Source organism: Somniosus microcephalus, chromosome 6 (assembly GCF_052327205.1).
Source record: "Somniosus microcephalus isolate GS21.2 chromosome 6, FLI_Smic_1.0, whole genome shotgun sequence".
Lineage (NCBI taxonomy): Eukaryota > Metazoa > Chordata > Chondrichthyes > Squaliformes > Somniosidae > Somniosus > Somniosus microcephalus.
The window spans coordinates 43234534-43254726 of record NC_140992.1 but is presented as its reverse complement, the minus strand read 5'-3'; the positions used below and the strand labels follow the sequence as shown (position 1 = coordinate 43254726).

Sequence of the window (20193 nt, the reverse complement as noted above, 5' to 3'; positions counted from 1 at the left end):
TTCTAAATGGTGAAAAGCTAAAAACAGTTGATGTCCAAAGAGACTTGGGGGTCCAGGTACATAGATCATTAAAAAGTCATGAACAGGTACAGAAAATAATCAAAAAGGCTAATGGAAAACTGGCCTTTATATCTGGAGGACTACGATACAAGGGGGTAGAAGTTATGCTGCAGCTATACAGAATGCTGGTCGGACCACACCTGGAGTGCTGTGAGCAGTTCTGGGCACCACACCTTAGGACGGATATATTGGCCTTGGAGGGAGTGCAGCGTAGATTTACCAGAATGATACCCAGACTCCAAGGGTTAAATTGAGGAGAGATTACATAAATTAGGGTTATAGTCCCTCGAATTTAGAAGGTTAAAAGGTGATCTGATAGAAGTTTTCAAGATACTAAGGGGAACAGAGAGGGTAGATAGAAAGAAACTATTTCCGCTGGTTGGGGTTTCTAGGACTAGGGGGGCATAGTCTAAAAATTTGAGCCAGACCTTTCAGGAGTGAAATTAGGAAACACTTCTACACACAAGGGGTGGTAGAAGTTTGGAACTCTCTTCCGCAAACGGTAATTGATGCTAGATCAATTGTTAATTTTAAATCGGAGATTGATAGATTTTAACCAAAGGTATTAAGGGGTCTGGGCCAAAAGCGGGTATGTAGAGTTAGGCCGCAAGTCAACCATGATATCATTGAATGGCAGAATGGCCTACTCCTGTTCTTATGTTCCTATCTCTATATTTGCAGTTTATAATTTGTGCAAGTTGCAAGGCCGTTCTTGATAGGTCACTTGTTGATATGTATTATGCACTGATGAGAGATGAAGTGTTTTAAGGCTGCGCACTGAGATAAGGAAGTACTTAACTACTTTTAGGAATTGCTGCCTGAGTAAGGGTGAGAGTGAGAGTAATTGAGGTTGGATCAAAGAGGAATTAAATGTGTGAAGTGTAAACTGTCAGTGCTACAGAGTTAAGTATGTAAATATTTAATTATGATTATACTTTGTTTCCTATTAAACAGGTATATTCACCGCAGAAAGATTACTGGCTGTTTGTGAAAGACGTCCGCTGGGTCAGCCCTCGCCTTGCTCACCACATTGAGCAGGTAAGCCGGAGAGAGGTGCATGCTATTACTGTTACTACAAAATATTTACTGTTTTGGCACTTGATCATTGTGCTTAGTCCTTTGACTGCTGCAGTGGGATTGTTTTGCAGGAAAATAAGCTTTCACTTTCTCATGTTTCCTGTTTCATTTTTTTTTATTGCTATGGTTTCTTGTGTTTGAAAGCTGCTGAAGCAAATTGGCACTTAGAAGGTCCTGAAATATGTTATTGTAGGTTTTCCTACACCCTGTTCTTTAAACAATGTATTAATAAATATGACTAAGTTGTAGCATTTCCCACTTGCAGACAGTTTTATAGTAAAGTATACCAATGCCTCTGTTTTCAACAAATATAATTGTTCCATTCCTTCAATTTTTGAAACTTTGTAGTAGTTTTTCAAATTCAGATGAATGAGAAATTGGTTTGTTTTTCTGCTGGCACTACATTTTTTTTTCAAACAACATTTGCATAGCACCATTATTCTCTTGTCATAGTCATAACGGCACAGAGGGAGGCCATTCGGTCCATCGAGTCCGTGCTGGCTCTCGCTAGAGCAATCCAGTCAGTCCCATTCCCCCGCAAGTTTATTTCCCTCAAGTGCCTATCCAGTCTCCCCTTGAAAACAGTGAGTGTCTCTGCTTCCATCATTTCCGTCGGCAGCGAGTTCCAGGGCATCGCCACTCGCTGCGTAAAAAAGTTTTTCCTCACATCCCCCTTGTATCTCTTGCCCAAAACCTTAAACCTGTGTCCCCTAGTCCTTGTATCACCAACTAGTGGAAACAGCCTTTCCCCATCTAGCCTATCCAAACCAGTCATAATCTTGTAGACCTCTATCAAAATCATCCCTCAACCTCCTTTGCTCTAATGAAAACAAATCCAGCTTCTCCAGCCTGTCCTCCATTTCCTGATGTGGCTCCCACAAATGCTCAGAGCTAACTGAGGTGTGATGTCCCCAAAACTATAAATAAAACATTGGATGACTAATGTGCACTTGATCCTCCTTTTACCATTCTTAATTATTCCCCAAAATATCATTACTTTTGAACTAAATAGCAGTGTTTAAGATGTGTTTCATTGTGGCAGCTGTTATAATGGCACAACCTTCCACTGAAAGTACAGTGTGTTCCCCATTTTTTGCACACACACAAAATTGCTGTCAGTGATGGTTTGTAATCAGCATAATTTTAGTGGGACAGGACAAATGGCAGTTTTCTGAATGGATGGAATGTCATGCCACAGAAAGTACTTTCTGACTGACTGTTGGCGTGCCGACTTAAGTTTCTATTGTAATTGTAAGGGGAATAGATAGGCGTTTCTGCGGCCGCAAACGAGACTTCAGGATGGTGTGTTGCCTCCCTGGTGCAAGGGTCAAGGATGTCTCAGAGCGGCTGCAGAACATCTTGGAAGGGGAGGGTGAACAGCCAGTTGTCGTGGTGCATATAGGCACCAACGATACAGGTAAAAAGCGGGATGAGGTCCTAAGAACATAAGAACATAAGAAATAGGAGCAGGAGTAGGCCAATCGGCCCCTCGAGCCTGCTCCGCCATTCAATAAGATCATGGCTGATCTGATCCTAACTGCCAATCCACTATCACAGAACCATCTCCTGAATCGAACAGAATTAGACACACGAAATAGGAGCAGGATCAGGCTACACGGCCCCTGGGCCCGCTCCGCTACCCACAGGGCCATGACCGATCCGAACCTAGACTCCTGTCCAAATTCCTGCCCGCTCCCCGTAACCCTTAATTCCCTTTACTTCTAGGAAACTGTCGATTTCTGTTTTAAATTTATGTAATGATGTAGCTTCTACAGCTTTTTGGGGCAGCATATTCCATGGACCTACCACCCTCTGAGTGAAGTAGTTCCTCCTCCTCTCAGTTTTGAAAGAGCAGCCCCTTATTCTAAGACTATGCCCCCTAGTTCTAGTTTCACCCATCATCGGGAACATCTTCCCCGCATCCACCCGATCCGACCCCTTCACAATCTTATATGTTTCAGTAAGATCGCCTCTCATTCTTCTGAACTCCATTGAGTAGAGTCCCAATCTACTCAACCTCTCCTCATATGTCCATCCCCTCATCCCCGGGATTAACCGAGTGAACCTTCTTTGTACTGACTCGAGAGCAAGTATGTCCTTAAGTATGGACACCAAAACTGTACGCAGTATTCCAGGTGCGGCCTCACCAATACCTTGTACAACTGAAGCAATATCTCCCTATTTTTATATTCTATCCCCCTAGCAATGAAAGGCAACATTCCATTGGCCTTCTTAATCACTTGCTGTACCTGCATACTAACCTTTTGAGTTTCGTGCACCAGGACCCCCAGATCCCTTTGTACTTCAGTACTTTCCAGTTTCTTGCCATTAAGATAATAACTTGCTCTACGATTTTTCCTGCCAAAGTGCATAACCTCACACTTTCCAGTATTGTATTCCATCTGCCAAATCTCTGCCCGCTTACTTAGCCTGTCTATGTCCCCTTGCAGGTTTTTTATGTCCTCCTCACTCACTACTTTCCCTCCCATCTTAGTATCATCTGCAAACTTTGATATGTTACACTCGGTCCCCTCCTCCAAATCGTTAATATAGATTGTAAAGAGTTGGGGACCCAGCACTGACCCCTGCGGAACACCACTAGTTACTGATTGCCAGTCTGAGAATGAACCATTTATCCCAACTCTCTGCCTTCTGTTAGATAGCCAATCCTCTATCCATGCCAGAATATTACCCCCATCCCGTGATTTTTTATCTTAAGCAATAATCTTTTGTGTGGCACCTTGTCAAATGCCTTTTGGAAGTCTAAATACACTACGTCCACTGGTTCCCCTTTATCCACCCTATACGTTACTTCCTCAAAGAACTCCAGCAAATTTGTCAAACATGACTTCCCCTTCATAAAACCATGCTGACTTTGTCCTATTAAATTATGATTATCCAAATGTCCTGTTACTGTCTCCTTAATAATGGACTCCAAAATTTTACCCACCACAGATGTTAGGCTAACCGGTCTATAGTTTCCAGCCTTCTGTCTACTGCCCTTTTTAAATAAGGGTGTTACATTAGCAGTTTTCCAGTCTGCCGGGACCTTTGCTGAGTCCAGGGAGTTTTGGAAAATTATTACCAATGCATCCACAATCCCTACCGCCACTTCCCTCAAGACCCTAGGATGTAAGCCATCAGGTCCAGGTGATTTATCCGCCTTGAGTCCCATTATTTTACCGAGTACCACTTCCTTAGTGATTTTGATCGTGTTTAGCTCCTTCCCCCCCCCCCCCCCCCCCCCCCCCCCTTTAGCCCCCTGTTTGTCCAGTGTTGGGATATTCTTAGTGTCTTCTACTGTAAAGACTGATGTAAAATATTCATTGTGTTTTTTGCCATCTCCATATTTCCCACCATTAATTTCCCGGTCTCATCCTCTAAGGGACCAACATTTACTTTAGCCACCCTTTTTCTTTTTATATAACTATAAAAACTCTTGCTATCTGTTTTTATATTTTTTGCTAATTTACTTTCATAATCTATCTTCCCTTTCTTAATCTTTTTGTTATTTTTTGCTGTCTTTTAAAGTTTTCCCAATCCTCTATCCTCCCACTAGATTTGGCTACCTTATATGCCCTTGTTTTTAGTCGAATACTATCCTTAATTTCTTTACTTAGCCACGGATGGCTGTCTTTTCTTTTACACCCTTTTCTTCTCAGTGGAATATATATTTTTTGGAAGTTGTAAAATAACTCCTTGAATGTACACCACTGATCATGTATCATCTTACCCTTTAATCTATTTTCCCAATCCACTCTACTCAATTCCGCTCTCATACCTTCATAGTCTCCTTTATTCAAGCTTAGCACGCTTGTTTGAGATCCAACCTTCTCACCCTCTAATTGAATATGGAATTCAACCATGTTATGGTCACTCATTCCAAGGGGATCCTTTACTAGGACATTTTTAATTAATCCCGTCTCGTTACACAGGACCAGATCTAAGGTTGCTTGCCCCCTGGTCGGTTCAGTTACATACTGCTCAAGAAACCCATCCCTAATACACTCAATGAACTCATCCTCAAGGCTGCTCTGCCCAATTTGATTTGTCCAATTAATATGATAGTTGAAATCCCCCATAATTATAGATGTTCCCTTATTACAAGCCTCAACTATTTCCTGATTGATACTCCGTCCAACAAAGTTGCCACTGTTCGGAGGCCTATAGACTACGCCCACTAGTGTTTTTTTCCCCTTATTATTCCTTACCTCCACCCAAACCTTTTCACTATCCTGATCCTTTGACCCCAATATCATTTCTCTGTATTACAGTGATTCCTTCCTTTATTAACATAGCCACCCCACCTCCCCTTCCTTCTTGCCTGTCCTTCCTGATCGTTAAATAACCTGGTATGTTTAGTTCCCAGGCACTGTCACCCTGCAGCCATGTTTCTGTAATGGCCACAAGATCATACCCATATGTAGTTATTTGTGCCATTAACTCATCTATTTTGTTACGAATGCTACGTGCATTCAGATAGAGAACTTTCAAAGATGTTTTGTGACACTTAGTTCCTGCTTTTGCCCTTTTTATTACTTTACCTTTTACTCCATACCTTCTGCCCCTTCCTGACACGCTCTGGTTTTTAATTTCCCCACTGCTACCTAAGTCTATTACCTTCTCTGTTGTCATTTTTATTATTTGCTCTCTAGGAACCTCCCCCCCCCCCCCCCCCCCCCGCCACTAGTTAGTTTAAAGCCCTCTCTACAGCCCTAGTTATATGATCCGCCAGGACTCTAGTCCCAGCACTGGCCAAGTGAAGCCCGTCCCAACGGAACAGCTCCCTCCTGCCCCAGTACTGGTGCCAGTGTCCCAGGAAGCAAAACACATTTCTCCCACACCAGTCTTTGAGCCACGTATTTAACTCTCTAATTTTATTTGTCCTAGCCAAATTCGCTCGTGGCTCAGGTAATAATCCAGAGATTATTACCCTTGTGGTTCTGCTTTTTAATTTGGCCCCTAGCTGCTCAAACTCCCTCAGCAGAACCTCCTTCCTTGTCCTATCTATGTCGTTGGTACCAACATGGACCACGACAACTGGATCCTCCCCCTCCCACTCCAAGTTTCTCTCCAGTCCAGAGGAGATGTCCTTAACCCTGGCACCGGGCAGGCAACACAGCCTTCGGGACTCTCGCTCTCGGCTGCAAAGAACTCTATCTATCCCCCTAACGATACTATCCCCTACCGCTACAACATTTCTTTTAACTCCCCCCCCCCCCCCCCCCCCCCCCACACTTGAATGGCCCCCTGCTCCACGGTGCTGTGGCCAGGTTGCTCATCCTCCCTGCAGTCCCTGCTCCTGTCCCCACAGGGAGTAAGAGCCTCGAACCTGTTGGACAAGTGCAAGGGCTGCGGCTCCTCCAACACTACCTCCTGGATCCCTGTACCTGCCTCACTTCTAGTCACACCATCCTGACCCTGGCCACGGACTACATCTGAATTAATTAATCTAATTGGTGTGACTACCTCGTGATACACAGAGTCCAGGTAACTCTCCCCCTCCCTGATGTGTCTGTGTTTGAAGCTCGGTCTCCAGCTTTTCAACACGGAGCCGGAGTTCCTCGAGCAGCCAACACTTACTGCAAATGTGATCACCGTGAGCATCAGTGGTGTTCACCAGCTCCCACATATTGCAGCAGCAACACATCGCCTGATCTCCCATTCTATGTAATTAATTAAATTTATTAATATTATTCTTAAATATCCTCTGCCCTGATTCTAGATGGTGTATATCACACCTTAGAAACTATAAACCAAAGAGATTTAAGCTTAAAAGGGAGAAATACTCACCAACCAATCACTTACCCGCTTTCTGGTGACGTCACACTTGGATTACTTTTTACCTCTCTCCTTCCCTCCGAGTTCAGAGACTGGTACGCCTTACCTGGTCTCTGGGGACTTTTATACCCCGCTCTGCCGCTCAGGTTTCCCGCCGACGCTGTGAGGCCTTACCTGGTCTCTGGGGACTTTTATACCCCGCTCTGCCGCTCAGGTTTCCCGCCGACGCTGTGAGACCTTACCTGGTCTCCGGGGACTTTTATACCCCGCTCTGCCGCTCAGGTTTCCCGCCGACGCTGTGAGACCTTACCTGGTCTCCGGGGACTTTTATACCCCGCTCTGCCGCTCAGGTTTCCCGCCGACGCTGTGAGGCCTTACCTGGTCTCTGGGGACTTTTATAGCCCGCTCTGCCACTCAGGTTTCCCGCCGACGCTGTCCTAAAAGCGGAATATAGGGAGTTAGGAGGTAAATTTTAAAAAATAGGACCTCAAATGTAGTAATCTCGGGATTGCTACCAGTGCCACGTGCTAGTCAGAGTAGAAATAGAAGGATATTTTGGATGAATACGTGGCTAGAGGAATGGTGCAAGGGGGAGGGATTCAAGTTCCTGGGACGTTGGAACCAGTTCTGGGGGAGGTGGGACCAGTTCAAACTGGACGGTTTGCACCTGGGCAGGGCTGGAACCGATGTCCTAGGAGGAGTGTTTGCTAGTGCTCTGGGGGAGGGTTTAAACTAAAATGGCAGGGGGTTGGGAACCTGAGCAGGGAGACAGAGGAAAGGGAAACAAGGATAAAAGCAAAAGATAGGAAGGAGAAAAACAAAAGTGGCAGTCAGAAAAATCAATGGTTTAAATCAAACGTGGCCACAGTGAAGAATAATTCTAATAGGTCTAAGAGCGTTAAAAAAACAAGCCTGAAGGCTTTGTGTCTTAATGCGAGGAGCACTCGTAATAAGGTGGATGAATTGGCTGTGCAAATAGAGGTAAACGAATATGATTTGTTTGGGATTATGGCAACGTGGCTCAAGGATGGCCAAGGCTGGGAACTCAACATCCAGGGGTATTCGATATTCAGGAAAGATAGGCAAAAAGGAAAGGGAGGTGAGGTAGCATTACTGGTTAAAGAAGGGATTAACACAATTGTAAGGAAGGATATTAGCTCTGTTGATGTGGAACCTGTATGGGTAGAATTGAGAAATACTAAAGGGCAGAAAACGTTAGTGGGAGTGGTATATAGACCTCCAAACAGTAAGGCGGAGGTTGGGGATGGCATTAAAAGGGAAATTAAAGAAGCGTGCAATAAGGGCACAGCAGTCACCATGGGTGAATTTAATCTACATATAGATTGGGCTAACCAAATTAGTAACAATACTGTGGAGGAGGAATTCCTGGAGTGTTTACGGGATGGTTTCCTGGACCAATATGTCGAGGAACCAACCAGAGATCAGGCCATCTTAGACTGGGTATTATGTAACGAGAAAGGATTAATTAGCAATCTTGTTGTACGAGGCCCCTTTGGTCGGAGCGATCATAATATGATCGAATTCTTCATTAAGATGGAGAATGAAGTAGTTGACTCAGAGACTAGGGTCCTCAATTTAAATAAAGGAAACTACGATGGTCTGAGGAGCGAGTTGGGTAGGATTGATTGGGGAATGTCACTCAAAGGGTTGATGGTGGATAGGCAATGGCAAACATTCAAAGACCGAATGGATGCACAACAGAATTTGTTCATCCCAGTTTGGCATAAAAATAAAACAAAAAAGGTGACTCAACCGTGGCTAACAAGGGAAATTAGGGATAGCATATGATCCAAGGAGAGGACATATAAATTGGCTAGAAAAAGCAATAATCCTGAGGATTGGGAGCAGTTTAGGATTCAACAAAGGAGGACAAAGGGATTAATTAAGAAGGGGAAAATAGAATATGAGAGTAAGCTTGCAGGGAACATAAAAACTGACACTAAAAGCTTTTATAGATATGTGAAGAGAAAAAGATTGGTGAAGTCAAGCGTAGGTCCCTTGCAGTCAGAATCAGGGGAATTTATAATGGTGAACAAAGAAATGGCAGACCAACGAAATACATATTTTGGTTCTGTCTTCACAAAGGAGGACACAAATAACCTCCCAGAGATGCCGGGGAGCATAGGGTCTGATGAAAGGGTGGAACTGAAAGAAATCAGTATTTGTAGGGAAATGGTGTTTGGAAAATTGATGGGACTGAAGGTTGATAAATCCCCAGGGCCTGATAATCTACATCCTAGGGTACTTAAGGAAGTGGCCCTAGAAATAGTAGATGCATTGCTGGTCATCTTCCAGAATTCCGATAGACTCTGGAACAGTACCCATGGATTGGAGGGTAGCTAATGTTACCCCACTATTCAAAAAAGGTGGTAGAGAAAAAGTGGGGAATTATCGACCGGTAAGCCTGACATCAGTAGTGGGGAAAATGCTAGAGTCCATTATAAAAGATGAAATAGCAGAGCACTTGGAAAGCAGCGACAGGATCGGACAAAGTCAACATGGATTTACAAAAGGCTTGACTAATCTGCTGGAAATTTTTGAGGATGTAACTGGTAAAATAGATAAGGGAGAACCAGTGGATGTGGTGTATTTGGACTTGCAGAAGGATTCCGATAGGTCCCGCATAAGAGATTAGCGTGCAAAATTAAGGCACATGGGATTGGGGGCAAGGTATTGACTTGGATAGAGAACTGGTTGGCGGATAGAAAGCAGAGAATTGGAATAAATGGGTCTTTTTCCGAGTGGCAGGCAGTGACTAGTGGGGTACTGCAAGGATCGGCCCTAGGACCCCAGCTGTTCACAATATACATTTAATGATCTGGACGAGGGAATTGGATGTAATATCTCCAAATTTGCAGACGACACAAAGCTGGGTGGGAGGGTATGCTGTGAGGAGGATGTCGTGAAACTCCAGTATGATTTGGACAGGTTGGGTGATTGGGCAGAAACATGGCAAATGCACTATATAATGTGGATAAATGTGAGGTTATCCACTTTGGTGGCAAAAACAGGAAGGCAGATTATTATTTGAATGGCAATAGATTGGAAGAAGGGGAAGTGCAAAGAGACCTGGGTGTTCTTGTGCACCAGTTGCTGAAGGTAAGCATGCAGATGCAGCAGGCGGTTAAGAAGACAAATGGTATGTTGGCCTTCGTAGCAAGAGGGTTCGAGTACAGGAACAAGAATGTCTTGCTGCAGTTGTACAGGGCCTTGGTGAGACCACACCTTGAGTATTGTGTGCAGTTTTGGTCGCCTTATCTGAGGAAGGATGTTCTTGCCATGGAAGGAATGCAGCGAAGATTCACCAGACTGATACCTGGGATGGCAGGAATGACGTATGAGGAGAGATTGTGTCGATTGGGCTTATACTCACTGGAGTTCAGAAGATTGAGAGGGGATCTCATCGAAACCTATAAAATTCTGTCAGGCCTGGACAGACTAGATGCAGGAAGGATGTTTCCGATGGCCAGGGAGTCCAGAACCAGGGGTCACAGTCTAAGGATAAGGGGTAAGCCATTTAGGACTGAAATGAGGAGGAATTTCTTCACCCAGAGAGTGGTGAACCTGTGGAATTCTCTGCCACAGAGGGTGGTGGAGGCCAGTTCATTAAATATATTCAAGAAGGAGTTGGATATATTTGTTAAGGCTAAAGGGATCAAGGGATATGGGGAGAAGGCAGGGACAGGGTACTGAATTTGGATGATCAGCCATGATCTCAATGAATGGCGGAGTGGGCTCGAGGGGCCGAATGGCCTACTCCTGCTCCTATCTTCTTTGTTTCTATGTATCCAGTGGCTTTGTTGAGAATATCAGAGCACCCAGATTTGTAACGTTATAAATCCATTCCCAATTGCATCTTAAATTTGTGAACCAGAGTGCCCAAATCATTCGGAATCTGGTTTTCAGCTCCAGTCTGTGGCATATTACTGTGTGCAGTATTACTTTTGTTGACAGAAAGAAGGATAAATATAATTACTGACAGAAGTTGTATTTTTATTAACAAAAATGTTAGGTCTAATTTTTTTTAGTGTAAAGACTGTAACTAAAATTTTAAATGGACATGATTGAGATTATTTCTGGGACTAAAACAAAGTGGTCAGTAGTGCAGATTGAAATAGATGAATATAACCAAATTTGTTATTCAAACATTATTTCTCTGTTTCTTTAGTCTTGCGTTGTCTGAGAAGTGAAACTACTGCCGGTTTCATGTCGCTTGTGTGCTATTTTAGAACACTGATTAACAAACAGTGCTATTTTAACACAGTAGTTAACCCATTTAAAATAAAAATAGTGCACAGAGGAAATTAAGCTCACTGTAGTGTACAGAGGAAATTAAGCTCACTAGATTTGCATTTAACAGAGGAAACCATGCCAATGTGGTGGCACAGTATGTGGGAGTTTTATGTAGCATTATTACATGTTCATGGGGTGAATAACCATTTTTTTAAAATGAGCCAAATAACAAAGCAGTGAGTGGAGCATCATTCATCAATGGAAAATCTGCAGGAAGCTGGTAAAAACAGCCTACTCAGTTTGGGGGGGAAAATAACTAACTGCCCAGCTTATATGTTTAATTAATGCATTTAATATCCATCTCCAGGCCTTGTTTCTTTTCTTAATCTTGGTCTTATGAGTGCTTGCACTTCCTTGGTTCAGTGACCAGTCTGTACTGAAGGAGGTTTAAAAAATGATCTTTTGGGTTTAATTTCCCTTTGTTAAAATTCAAGTGGTAGGCTGTGGCAAACCTGCAACAGAATTTGCTATTTTGACTGTTCAAATAGATTTTACCTGTAAGTGGCGAATAATTCAAATCCTTTTCCAGTATTGGAGGAAGTGGAGCCAAAATTTGGAGAATGGCGGGGCTATTAGAATGAGGAAATAGTAAAATAAATAGATTGGAGAAATGGAGTAAAACGAGAGAGTTGGGGGACAGGTGATAAACCAGCGAAGAGAAAAAAGCCAGTTTTTAAAAAAAAATTCACGAGATCGGAGTGTGTTTTCTTTTCTGACACTAAGATAGAAAGGAATAGGAGAGAAGGCAAAATAAATCCAGAAGTATTAGTTAGATGATGAATTTGGGCTTTTAAAGCCCTGTAAATTATTGGAGGAAGGAAGGCAAGGAGATCTACATATATATGCTGAATTGTTTCTTCTATTTTCCCAACCGGTGTAAAGGTGTTCAGTTTAAGGGGACATTGAACGGAAGCAAATTATTTTATAATTTGTAAGTAACTGATTTTTTTTTTCTCCCCTTAGTTTATGGACATTGATGAACAGTCTGTCCTAAAGAGTAATCCTCAGAAAGCACAATACTGGCTCCACCACAGCCTTCAGTTCCACTGTCTGTCATCACAGCTAAGGCCATTGCTCAGTAACTATGAATACACTAGGAAATTCTACAAAGGTACAACCGAACTGAATGTACTCTAGATTATATTGTGTAGGATTGGAACTTAGCATTTCTTCTTCTTCATCGTAATGCACAAGATCCTGAACATTGAGAGTTTTTATTCTGCAGGCTTGAGCTTCTCAACTTCTAACCCATAAACTGGAAACTAATTATCTACAGCTAGGAAATAAATATTAAGTATCCTACAAGGCTAAAGACAGTAAGCCTAATTCTGCAATCAGGCGCTCCAATGAAGGGCAGCAATCACAGGAAGTATTGGTTGGGAAATAGGAAGCCTGCAAGGGCTGATTTTTCAATCTTGATTTAATTGGATGGAAGACCAAGCATGGTGGGCCTGTGATTTCCTGACCAGCACTCCATACAAGTACCACTCTACAACAGAAGCATTCAGTTGGAATCGGCCCTAATATGTAGGTCTGTTGGGCTTACTCTGAAAGGCAGACACTGCTGATCGAGGCCACTGGATGAGTACTGCACAGTAATGGAGTGCCATGTACTGGAAGAGAAAACTGGTCAAAGCATTTCTTGATGGAGGAGCATACTTCTGCATTTGCAAAATGTGATGTGACAGAAGGAGGTTGAGGGGAGAGAGTAGAAAGGAAGGGCAATGGGTGTTTCAGCAGTAAACTGATTTGTGTACAAATAAGGATAATTACTCATCAAATAGCAGAGTACTGACACTGCTTAGAGAGACGGGGAATTAACTTTGCATCACTTTATAATTTGAGATTACTTCTTCAGAACTGCGTTGTAAAATGAACTTTGTAAAATTCAAGAAATCTCTAAAACACACTGACTGCAGTAGTTAGTTTTCATTATAGATTTCAAAATGAGCATCCACAATAACACCTGTATAATTTGTAAATGGCAATTATCTAACCAGTTTTTAATGAAGTGCAGTATATTCAGGAATTGTAAAAAAAAATAAACATGAAATGTTGGCAGAGTGTCCTTTTAAAGGTTAAGTCACAAATATAGCAGGACTCTGAACCAATTGTCACTGTAGAAGTACTACAGTTATTGGAACAGATTCTTCTGTGTAGAACATTCCTGTTGGCTCGAGTTTACCACAACTTTTTGACTACGAAAAAAATAATTGCAGGATGTTTCTGTCTTGCAGACACCGCTTTTCTGTTGAGTGATCCCCATGTGACTGCTATGTTCCAGTGTCTGGAGGCTGTGGAACAGAATAATCCTAAAATTTTAGCTCAGATTGACACGTCTGTGGTAAGACTGGCATGTCCTTAGAAAACAATTAACTGTGCACACTGAGACTATAATGTAGAGCTTTTTTAAACACAGAAATGGATGTTTGTGAGAGAAGCCAACTTTCAGAGATCAGAATGATGTCTCCGATTTATTCAGGCCCACAGAAATGGTTCCAGGCTCCATTGCAGGGCGTGTGTTCATTCTTTCTCCAGTTCTGGATTTGTGAGTGCGTTGCATTGAGTAGCAATGTCTACACCATGAACGCTCGTGGTTTAGGTCTGCCAAGATTCAGTGTACCTCTTGTTGTTTGTGGTTAGACAAGATGGGTTGCACGGATGAATGCTCCCAGCATGTCATGAGTGATGTGCCAGGTGCACCAGAAAAATATTCAAATGAGCTGACCTCACATTATCAGGCCAAGTCAGTTCTTTTGTGCACAGGTGCCCACAGCACCTGAAGTCCGCTTATGGCCCCATATAGTGTTGTTTACAAGAATAAATGTTTATATTGAAGGTGTTTTCTATTTATTGGAAAATAAAAAGTTTAGCTTTACAGTATATATTGCTTGCTTACTGTGTTTTCTAAACCTTTAGCACCAATCTGTTACGATTTTCACAGAAAAATCACAGGTTAAGCCTCAGCTGGAGTATGATGGACAATTCTGGGCACGACACTTCAGGAAAGTTGTAAAGGCTTTAGAAAAGGTACAGAGGAGCTTTAGCGGAATGTTACCAGGGATGAGGGACTTCAGTTATGAGGAGAGGTTGGAAAAGGTAGCAGAGAAGGTTAAGAGGTGACCTAATAGAGGTTTTCAAAATGATGAGAGGTTTTGATCGAGTAAACAGAGTCAATAACCAGAGGTCATAGATTTCAAACCATTGGAAAAAGATCTAGACAGCTGATGAGATTTTTTCACCCCGAGTTGTCGGGATCTGGAACATACTACCTGAAAAGGTAGTGGAAGCTGATTCCATATATAATTTTAAAAGGGAGTTGGAGAGGTACTTGAGGATGAGGAACTTACAGGGTTACAGACCAAAAGCAGGAGTGTGGGACTAAACATGACTTCTCTTCTCTTTCAAAGAGCCAGCACAGGCATGGTGGGTCAAATGGCCTCCTGTGCTGTGTTTCTATGAAAAATGGACAGAATTGCAGAATTCAATTCCCAAATATTGCTAAAAATCCCACGATCTTGTGCAGTAAAACAGAAATGTATTTATTGTGTCCCTTTTAAATCTATGGCCCTATTTAATTATCAACACAAGCTTTTTTTGAGGAATCCAGCCTGTGTCAAACAGCTTTCTTCTGGCTGGTTCTAAAGTCTGTAGTTGACGGTGGTGTAGGTATAAAATTTTGCTGTGTTACAGCAGCAGCATCAAAGGGACTAATTATGAATAAATTAGAGTCAGAGTTTTACAGCACAGAAAGAGGCCCTTTGGCCCATCGTGTCCGCGCCGGCCATCAAGCCCTGTCTATTCTAATCCCATTTTCCAGCACTTGGTCCGTAGCCTTGTATGCTATGGCATTTCAAGTGCTCATCTAAATGCTTCTTGAATGTTGTGAGGGTTCCTGTCTCTACCACCCTTTCAGGCAGTGAGTTCCAGATTCCAGCCACCCTCTGGGTGGAAAAAGTTTTTCCTCAAATCCCCTCTAAAGCTCCTGCCCCTTACCTTGAAACTATGCCCCTGGTTATTGATCCCTCTACTAAGGGGAAAGTTCCTTTCTATCTACGCCCCTCATAATTTTGTATACCTCAATCAGGTCCCCCCTCGGCCTTCTCTGCTCTAAGGAAAACAAACCCAACCTGTCCATAGCTGAAGCGCTGCAGCCCAGGTAACACCTGGATGAATCTCCTCTGCACTCTCTCCAATGCAATCACATTCCTCCTATAGTGTGGCAACCAGAACTGCACACAGTATTCCAGCTGTGGCCTAATTAGCGTTTTGTACAGCTCCATCATAACCTCCCTGCTCTTATATTCTATGCCTCGGCTAATGAAGGCAAGTATCCCATATGCCTTTTTAACCACCTTATCTACCTGTCCTGCTGCCTTCAGGGATCTATGTACATGCACACCAAGGTCCCTCTGATCCTCTGTCCTTCCTAAGGTCCTACCATTCATTGTGTATCCCCTTGCCTTGTTAGTCCTCCCAAAATGCATCACTTCACACATTTCAGGGTTAAATTCCATTTGCCACTGTTCTGCCCATCTGACCAACCCATCTATATCGCCCTGTATCTGAGGCTTCCCTCCTCGCTATTTACCACCCCACCAATTTTCGTGTCATCTGCGAACTTACTGATCATACCTCCTACATTCATATTTAAATAATTAATGTACACTACAAACAGCAAAGGACCCAGCACCGATCCTTGCAGTACACCACTGGACACAGGCTTCCAGTCACAAAAACAACCTTTGACCATCACCCTCTGCCTCCTGCCACTCAGCCAATTTTGGATCCAATGTGCCAAGTTGCCCTGGATCCCATGGGCTCTTATCTTCTTGACCAGTCTCCCATGCGGGACTTTGTCAAAAGCCTTACATGAAGTCCATGTAGACCACATCAACTGCACTTCCCTCATCCACACACCTAGTCACCCCCTCAAAATTCAATCAAATTGGTCAGACATGATCTCCCCCTGACAAAGCCATGCTGACTATTCTTGATTAATCCTTGCCTCTCCAAGTGGAGACTAATTCTGTCCCTCAGAATTTTTTCCAATAATTTCCCTACCACTGATGTTAGGCTCACTGGCCTGTAATGCCCTGGTTTATCCCCACTACCCTTCTTGAATAATGGTACTATGTTAGCTGTTCTCCAGTCGTCTGGCACCTCCCCTGTGGCCAGAGGTGTTCTGAAAATTTGTGTCAGAGCTCCTGCAATCTCCTCCCTTGCCTCACACAGCAGCCTGGGATACATCTCATCTGGGTCTGGGGATTTATCCACTTTTAAGCCCGCTAAAACTGCTAGTACCTCCTCCCTCTCAATACTAATTTGTTCAAGTATATCACGATCCCCCTGCCTGATTTCTATGCCTACATCATCCTTCTCCATAGTGAACACAGATGCAAAATATTCATTTAAAACCTCACCCACATCTTCTGGCTCTACACACACATTGCCACTTTGGTCCCTAATGGGCCCTACTCTTTCCCTGGTTATCCTCTTGCCCTTAATATACTTATAAAACACCTTGGGATTTTCCTTTATTTTGCCCGCCAGTGTTTTTTCATGCCCCCTCTTCGCTCTCCTAATTTCTTTTTTAAGTACCCCCCTGCATTTTCTATACTCCCCTAGGGCTTCCACTGTTTTTAGTCCTTTGTATCAGCCAAAAGCCTCCCTTTTTTTCCTAATCCATTCTCGTATATCCATTGACAGCCAAGGTTCCCTGGGCTTGTTGGTCCCACCCTTGACCTTTATGGGAACATGTTGCCGTTGTACTCTCTCTATTTCCTTTCTGAAAGACTCCCACTACTCTGCTGTGGATTTTCCTACAAGTAGCTGATCCCAGTCCACTTTGGTCAGATCCTGCCTTATCATATTAAAATCGGCCTTCCCCCCCCCCCAATTTAGAACCTTTATTTCCGGTCCATCTTTGTCCTTTTCCATGACTACCTTAAATCTCACCAAATTATGGTCACTGTCACCAAAATGTTCTCCTACTAACACTTCAACCACTTGCCCGGCTACATTCCCTAGAATTAGGTCTAGTACCGCCCCCTCTCTTGTAGGACTTTCTTCATGCTGGCTCAAAAAGCTCTCTTGGATGCACTTTAAGAATTCTGCACCCTATTATCCTATTATTTCTACACTTCTCTGAGATTTGCCTACATATCTGTTCCTCTATCTCCCCCTGACTGGGGGCCTATAGTACACTCCCAGCAAAGTGCTTGCCCCTTTTTTGTTTTTAAGTTCTACCCATATGGCCTCAATAGAGGAACCTGCTAAGATATCATCCCTCCTTACAGCAGTAACTGACTCCTTGATTAATATTGCGACACCCCCTCCTCTTTTAAACCCCCCTGTGTGTCGCCTGAAGATTCTATACCCTGGAATATTGAGCTGCCAGTCCTGCCCCTCCCTCAACCATGTCTCTGTGATAGCAGCAATATCATACTCCCATGTGTAAATCAACACCTTCAATTCATCTGCCTTACTCGCAAGACTCCTTGCATTAAAATAAATGCCATCCAGCCTTGCCATACTCCCTTGTGCCGTTACATAGTTGCTCTGCCTTCCAGGCTGACTTGTTTTTTCCTCTATATTTTGCTGTGCATCACCCCCTACTATAGCTCCACTCCGTATCCCATCCCCCTGCCAAGTTAGTTTAAACCCCCCCCCCCCCCCCCCCCAACAGTACTAGCAAACCTCTCCGCAAGGATGTTGGTCCCGTTTTGGTTCAGGTGCAACCCGTCCGACTTGTACAGGTTCCACCTTCCCCAGCAGGAGACCCAGTGATCCAGGAAACTAAAGCCCTCCCTCCTGCACCAACTCTTTAGCCATGCATTCATCTGCTCTATCCTCCTATTCCTATACTCACTAGCACGTGGCACCAGGAATAATCCAGAGATTACAACCTTTGAGGTCCTGCTTTTTAATCTGCTGCCTAGCTCCCTAAATTCTTGGTTGCAGGACCTCATCCCTCTTTCTACCTATGTCGTTGGTACCAATGTGAACCACGACCTCTAACTGTTCGCCCTCCCCCTTCAGAATGCCCTGCAGCCGCTCAGTGACATCCTTGACTCTGGCACCAGGGAGGCAACATACCATCCTGGAGTCATGTCTGCAGCCCCAGAAACGTCTATCTGTTCCCCTTACGATAGAATCCCCTATCACTATTGCAACGGTAAACTAATCTCATCAGTTTAGACCTTTTCAGTTCCAGTAAAGTTGAAGATAAGCCATAATCTGCAGTGTGTTTCTCATAATGTTTTTACAATGTTTAGTTTGCAAGGAAGTGTAGTTCCTCCTTACCAATGGTGAAAAGCCAAAGTCTGACTGCTCTACCTGGAACCAAGTGTATGTCCCCTGCAGAGGAAGGCCAGCGAAGACATACAACCTCATATACCAGCCTCTCGGGCCATTCTACTACTTTGAACATTTCAGGTAAGCGAAAACAATTAAAATCTTTGTTTTTTGGTCTTTTTCTTCCCCCTCCCAGGATATTATGTTAAATGTCAGAATTGTTTTAGGAAGAAATTCAAGCACAATCTGGAACACTTCCAGAAAATAAAGTAAAACCTTTTCACTAGCTCAGCTACTTGAGCATTGTTGACTAGGTAATTTGTTTCAGTAGTCTGAGCTGCCAGCTAATGATCTTATTGTGTCGGATGGTGGGCTTATTACGGGCTTCTAAGTGTCAGTCTGTAAATCACGTCAAAGTTTTATCTGTGTATTTAAGCAATGTAATCTCATACACTAATAGAGAATTTATTTTTCATTATAACTATTCACGAGCTGAAACTGAAATCTTAAAAGATTAGTTCTTCAAGTCTTTCCAGAATTCCCTGGAGCCATTAATGATTAGAGGGTGCAAGTCTCCAGTTCCATTTGTAGCAATGGCTAAACAATCCTAATTTTGTACAAGTAATTAACCAAACCTCACTGAACTTGGCCCGTGATCACAAATGGTTGATTTGGATGGTGGGTTTCTCACACTCTTAACATCTCCTTTCCTCCCCCTCACCCAGAAAGGGCAACCAGAGTAAAAATCCAAAGGAATATATCGCAATATATGAATTTTGCTCTCATGCCAATGTGAAATGACATAATGAGGTATAAGTATCCAAACATTTGGACAAGTCAAATAATAACATTATGAACAGACAGTGAAGTAAAACCTCCAATGTCCTGGCTTTCTGTTTGCCAGTCTTTATTGCGAAGTCCAGTTCATTGCAGATCATTGTTTTACTCAAGGAAAATCAGTGCATGGATTTGACAAATAATTTAGTGTCTTCAGAAGCATAAACTGTCTGTCTATAGTCTAGCCATCTGATTTCAATTTGAATTGTAGAAAATACAACTGATGATCCTTTTTTTCTCTTTCCTCATTGATATAGGTGCTACACCACAAACTTTCATTAATATAAATCACATTCAGCAAGAGACCAAAAAGAGGGCTCATTTGACATTGTTTCCCGATTCCACAGACAAACTGGTACCAGAGCACGTCTCTGGCATCCACCAGTTCAGTATCATCCCTTCTATGGAACCATTTTCTCCAGTCAGTGAGACAACAGTTAGTACCCCAGTTAGCCATGGTGAGGACTCTTGGGGCGAAGTACAAGATGAGGGATCAAGTGAAATGGATGATGGACCAGAGTATTTGGCTATTGGAAACCTGGGACGGAGGGATCGCAGTTCAAGTCAGTGCAGCAAAAGCTCCTCCTCCTGTTCTGGAGGTTCACAGAAACTAGTTCTATCTGCAGGGCAAGTTCCTAAAATCACTGTTAGCTGTAGTGCATCGCTACTGAATCTTCCAAGACGCTCCAGCTTCTCTGAAACCCAGATCCTGGAACGACAGGGCAGTTTCAAGAAGAGCCATATCCGATCCCATTCTGATACTGGTATTGCAATGACAAAGGCACCAGGTACAGTGACATTTCTTTCAAGGATTTATGAATATCAAGA

The 20193-nt window shown here is 43.2% G+C and overlaps 1 protein-coding gene across 2 annotated transcripts in view; it reads left to right on the top strand.

The window, feature by feature from the left end:
* rubcn (rubicon autophagy regulator) overlaps positions 1 to 20193 on the top strand; it is a 91304-nt gene that overhangs the window by 22904 nt on the left and 48207 nt on the right. For both annotated transcript variants that reach the window (XM_085990080.1, XM_085990082.1), the window contains exons 3-7: positions 1015 to 1098; positions 12196 to 12343; positions 13470 to 13576; positions 18510 to 18669; positions 19623 to 20153. In XM_085990080.1, the coding sequence (XP_085846206.1) occupies positions 1015 to 1098; positions 12196 to 12343; positions 13470 to 13576; positions 18510 to 18669; positions 19623 to 20153 (1030 nt within the window). The remainder of the gene's footprint in view (positions 1 to 1014; positions 1099 to 12195; positions 12344 to 13469; positions 13577 to 18509; positions 18670 to 19622; positions 20154 to 20193) is intronic.